Genomic DNA, 6000 nt, shown 5'->3' on the forward strand with positions numbered 1-6000 from the left:
TGAAAGGCATTTCATAAAATGAACCTGTTTTATTCCCGGTCCTCAAACACTTTTCTTGGAATAGAATAGTTGACCTCAAATTCAGCACTAATGCTATTAGTATTCAATGACGGAAAAATAAACCGGTATTCTACCACTCTGAGATGACACAGCTCAGCAGCAAATCAAAAGAGAGCAATCTCAGACGAATAACCATTTCAAAGACACTGGTAATTATACAGATAATTTGTTAAACAATCTGACTGGGTCTATCCATTTGTACCTCACAAAAACACCCAGTACCAAGGTCTAGAGTTAAATCATATTCAACATACCGTCAAGATTTTCAGGTTACTCTAACATTATTGCTGATTAAAGTAACTTGTGGAATGAAAATACAAAAAAATTACAAACAACAATGGTCTTACAGTGCATATACTATTACTCTTGTCACCTTAAAAGACACTGTTCAAGGCAGAATCAGTAGATCAAGCAAGAAATTTGCTGTAAACTGGTGCCTGTTTGAAGACTTTGTTCAGCCACCCACATTTAATACTGTCAGTATTACAATATTTGCACTAGTTTCAGTGATACTGAATGGGCTAAAGCCAATACTTCCTCAGCTCAAAGATATGCTGAGTATACTTCCATACACTTCCCTTGTTACCTTGCATTCATTCCTCATTGGTCATCTAATCATTTGACAGTTAGTTCAAATTATTTTATTTGTTTAGAGATACAGGGCCCTTCGAGCTGTGCCACCAGCAATCCCGACTTTAAGCTCATGGGGCAATTTACAATAACCAATTAACCTACTAAGCGGTACATCTTTAGACGGTGGGAGGAAACCAGAGCAGCTGGAGGAAACCCAATGCATTCCATGGGGTGGGGGAAGGACAAACTCCTTACAGAGGATACCGGGATTGAACTTTGATGACATGAGCTGTAATAACATCTCATTAACTGCTATGCTACCGTGGCACCCTGTTATGATAAAACATCACACCTGAGCCCCCATAAACATCTTCACACACTCAGAGAAGTTAAGACATCACAATCAGAAACCTGAAAGTGAAAGTTTAGCTATGGCTGTCATTTCTCTGTCAACTCACAACAGAAAATGTATTTTTTTGCATATCTAAATTTGCAATCACATAGTTGCAACATTTTCCAATGCCAATCCTAACAGAAAAGAATTAGCACTTGGCCTCAGTCTCCATGCAAAGAATGCAAACAGAATTAAGCACCTTTATGATTTGAACAAGGATTTTATGGGAGGAATTGATGAGAAGATGGATCAGCAAGAAGCGAACAACTTGGTAGTGCATAATTACGATGCAGAACTTGGTCACACCTTACATAGAACACGAGCAGTACAGCACAGGTTCATAACGTTGTGCTGAACTAAACTAATAATTAAATACCTAACTAAGTTAATCTCTTCTGCCTATGCAATATCAATACCCTCCACTCTCTCCATGTTCATCTGAGAGTGTTCTATGTTTATCTAAGAGCATCTTAAATGCTTCTAACATTATTTACCTCCTCTACAATAGAGGCCACTGTTAGTGAACTGTGATGCATACAGTCTGCATTATGTCAAAAAGATATATTTTGTTCTACTCTGAGTAATTCAGTTAGTATTTAACCCTGACTATTATGGCAGAAACATGGCACTTAACAAATGAACGATTCTGGCAGAGATCACTATCCTTTGAAAGCTCTAATACAAACATTGTATGGTCTTGATCATAAAACAACAAACATTATGTGATCTATAGATTGATTTAATTGGCCATAACCGATCTAATTAAACATCTTTCAACAAAAAATTATCCCAACACCATCTCCAACAGCCTGCAATATATATTTCAAATCTATCAGTTATATAGCTTCAACCCATTATGTCTTTGCTGACTATCTGTATCATCTATCCCACTCGCCAGCAATAAATCCATACTACTCTATGCCTTGCTCATTCAATTACCTGTCCAAATGCCTCTTAAATGTTGTTGTTATCTCTGCTTCCACTACCTCCCCTGGAAATTTATTCCAGACACCAGCTATTCTTTGCGTGAAAATTTTACCCCTCAAACTTCTGTCTAGTTTTAAATACCCTTACCATGGAAAACAGATTCTGGCTATCCACATCTCTCAACTTTATACATCACTATCATACCACTTCTTACTTGCTGCAGGAAATCTCCTGTGAAGTCTCTCCTTGTAACTCAAATACTCCAAACCAGGCAACATCCCAGTCAATCTTTGCTGTACCCTTTCCAGCTAAATCACATCTTTTCTGTACTACGCACAAAATACTCTAACCAATGGTTTGCACAACTGTAATAGGCATTCCAACTTGTGTGCTCAATGCGTCCGTCAACGAAAGCAGGCATGCCATCTTCTTCACCACCCCATCTACCTGTTGCTACTTTCAGGGAATTATGTTCTACACCGAGTACTCCATGTTCAACAACTTCCTAAGGCTCTGCCCTCACTGTGTATGTCTCATCCTGATCTAACTTCCCAAAATGTATTTATCTGAGTTAAATTTCACCTACCACTCCCTTGCACACTTTCCCAATTCATCTACATCCTGTTGTAATCTTGGATAGCTTTTTTCACATTCTACAATACCAGCAATTATGCTGGCACCTGCAGACTTACTAGTATTGCCACATTCTCACACTACTTTATCCATTCCCTTCTGAAACTGACAACCAAACACAGTGTGAAATAAATGGTCAGTTTTTATTTAAATATTATTCCCAGAATGTGGGTGAATGGAATATGTCAATTGTAATGCCATTAGGCTTTACAATTCTACCGCCAGGACTTAAGAACTTTTTAAAAGCTATTATTAATGCTTTTTGAGATAGTGATTTAGATGTATATCTTATTTTTTTACTGAGTTAAGTATTGTATGTAATTAGTTTTGCTACAACAAGTGTATGGGACATTGGAAAAAAGTTGAATTTCCCCATGGGGATGAATAAAGTATCTATCTATCTATCTATCTATCTAATTAGGGTCACTTTGGCCTGAATGGTGTAGTTTTATCAGCATTATTGGAGCAACACTCTTTCAGATTGGTGCAGACTATTCCATCACGCTCTTGACCTGCAGATGCTGGAAAGGTTTTGGGGAGTCAGTGTACTTAGAGTAGCAGCCACAGTATTTATGTGATTGGTACTGTTATGTTTTAGTCAGTCATGTTTCCCGGGACAGGATGGTGGGAACTGCTGTGCAATATATGCTTGAAAATCTGTGCATATATTGCCGGATACATGTACAAATTTTCAACTTGAAATGAGGGGCCCCAAAAAAGTTTGCTGTTGACTGGCAGTGTGCTATTAGTGAGGAAATTCATGGCTACAGAAAGAGAGCTAGGATGGATTAATGTGTTTCGGCTGATTTAATGCTAACTTTATTGATTGATTGCTATTTGCTGGCGTTTTTCATCAATGGAGGGAAATGTGCATCACAAAACCAAAACCTCAAAAACCAAAAAAACATCAAATCTATCACTTCCATGTTCCAGGCCTTTACAGAACTATCCAACTTTCCCTTCAAACTCTTGTCCAATCTGATATTCAATCTGATTTATTATAAATGATAAATAAAGAATATCACTCCAAATTATGCCAAGTCTGGCATATACAGGCCAAACAATTTTACATTTATTATGAATCATCTTTATAAACACACTTCCATACATATGAGTGGATTTATCACTCCCAAATTCAAACACAGCTCCATGTGACACCTTTACTAAAATACCAATAAATTTATTAATTTAACAAACTCTAAGTTCATAGGATTAAAATGATGCTCAGGTATGAATATGTTGGCTAAGTATCAAAATTCAAAGAGAACAGTTACTCTTCAGACAGCAGGAATGTATGTAGTGATGACCCTTGAGGGTCACTGTTTGGGCTATTTTGAAACTTGAGCACAAGGCACAATTTCAATTGTTTTGGATGAGACAAAACTGAAATATTGTAAGTGAGAAATGAAGTGACAAAAGATGTAAGTAGACGAGTTGCGCTGGTAGAAGAAATTCAATACAGCATCATGAAATGCAAATCAATGCTTACAGCTACAAAGTAAACTAATTGGTATTATTTTAATGGAGGTAGAGGGACAAATACATGTCCTTCAAATCTGTAGGTACCATTAAAAAGCTAATATGATGCTAATAAAAGCTAAATTGTAGAAGATTTAAAAGTTATCTTAAACCTCAATAAAACTAGTTAAGCCTCAGTGAAAAATGTTAAAGCTTTAAACGTGGTACAGGAGATTTTCCAGAAGGGTAACAATAAAGACTTGATTTATACACAAATTAAAAGTCGAATAGATACTGAAAATCTGAAATACAGTAAAACAAAACTACCAGAGATACACACACCAAGTGATACTGCCTCTGTTGAAACAGAAACATTTGATTTTAAGTTCACAATCATCTACTGAAAGGTTACTGACTTGCAAAGACCTTTCTCTCTACAAATGCTGTCAGCCCTGCTGAGCTTTGCTACAGATCCTTTATTTTTAATTTTAGTTATACTGTACATATGGTCTAGTGTTCTTCTTAGACCAGGGAGAATTTAGGAGAAATTTAACGGATGTGTCCAAAACAGTAATATGTTTTGACAGTACAACTGTCGTTAATGGAATAAATGCCGCGCATTAAACACCACAGGTTTAAAAGAACCAGGAAAAGAATCAAAGTTTTGTATACAATTGTACAAAGTTAAAATGAACTGGACTGTTAAATAAGGTGAAGGACAATAAAGTAATAAATAATTGACGATAATCAAACTGATTATGAGAAAACAGGGAAGTAAATGTGTTCTTTCAAGCTCTAAAGGATGAATGGTTTACATTTCAAGCGTTTTATTCCATTCTGACGGAATGTCCCTGCACTGTATATAAACTGTAAACGATCAGATGTATAAATGTACACATGCATTTAGTGTATTAACCTAAGATACACAAAGTAAACAGCATCCAAGCATGCAGCGCACAACTGCCATGCCCAGTAACCGGGCCCCGAATGACCCTCTGCCCTGGTGTCGTAGCCCCGCCTCCACCCCTCTCCTCCTACCGGGCCCGAGATCCGGGCCTCGGGCGTCATTCCCTGAATTCCCCTCGCCATGCCAGTCAGTCCCCGGGACTACTACCCCGCCCGCTCACCTTGGCGCAGTACAACATCCAAAGCTCGTAGAGCCGCTCGGTGGTGGCCATCCCTCCCCCGGAGCGCCGGGATTCGGCTCTGTCCCTCAAGCTGCTGTCACGTCCACCTCAGAGGACAAGTGCTCCATGAGCCGGATCGGAGCGTGCCCGAGGGCGGAGGTAGGGGGCGCCGGGTTCCAGGGACCGGCGGCAGTTCTGCCACTGCTCCGCTCTCGGTCCTCCTCCCTCCTCACTGCGGCCGCTCGGTTCCGACCCGACCCCCTGGCGACTGCACCGCGCATGCGCACCATCCGCCAACCGGTGGCGCCGCCCAAAGCGAGGTTCAGGTGGCCGTGGCTGCTGTCCAGGTGACAGGTGTGCACACTGGGAATGGTGCCTCTGCAGAGCTACCCTCTCGGTAAAACTTCCAGTGTGTGCAATGGGAAGTCAAAACTTCGGCAAAGAAGAAGGAAATGTGCGGAGTGGTCTGTGAATAGAATACTTTCCTCGTCAATAGAAAGAAAATGACCGAGAAAACTCGGCAGCGGGTCAGGCAACACCTATGGAAAGAGAAACAGAGATCATGTTTCAGGTTCGGGACCCTTCGTCAGAGGAGGGAAGGAGAGGAAACTAGTTAGTCCAGATCGCAGATACTGGGCGAGGGCGATGGGAATTTGTCCTTTCTTATGATAGAATGTGCCTGACAGGTCATAGTGAAATGAGAGAGAAAGAGAGGGAGAAAAACAATGGCCAGGTCTGCATTTTTTTTGTTTCATTTTATAAATACAGTCATGATTCCCTGATAACATCTGCAGTCCCACAATAACCCTTAAATTACTTAAGCCGACA

At 39.9% G+C, this 6000-nt stretch overlaps 1 protein-coding gene across 3 annotated transcripts in view; it reads right to left on the bottom strand.

Annotated features, from left to right (window-relative positions):
* Positions 1-5435, bottom strand: part of nbeal1 (neurobeachin-like 1) — a 275988-nt gene extending 270553 nt beyond the window's left edge. For all 3 annotated transcript variants that reach the window (XM_073046591.1, XM_073046590.1, XM_073046589.1), the window contains exon 1: positions 5173-5435. In XM_073046591.1, the coding sequence (XP_072902692.1) occupies positions 5173-5223 (51 nt within the window). In that variant the 5' untranslated portion in view covers positions 5224-5435. The remainder of the gene's footprint in view (positions 1-5172) is intronic.
* Between the last annotated feature and the right edge of the window lie 565 nt (positions 5436-6000).

This window comes from Hemitrygon akajei, chromosome 5, assembly GCF_048418815.1.
Source record: "Hemitrygon akajei chromosome 5, sHemAka1.3, whole genome shotgun sequence".
NCBI lineage: Eukaryota > Metazoa > Chordata > Chondrichthyes > Myliobatiformes > Dasyatidae > Hemitrygon > Hemitrygon akajei.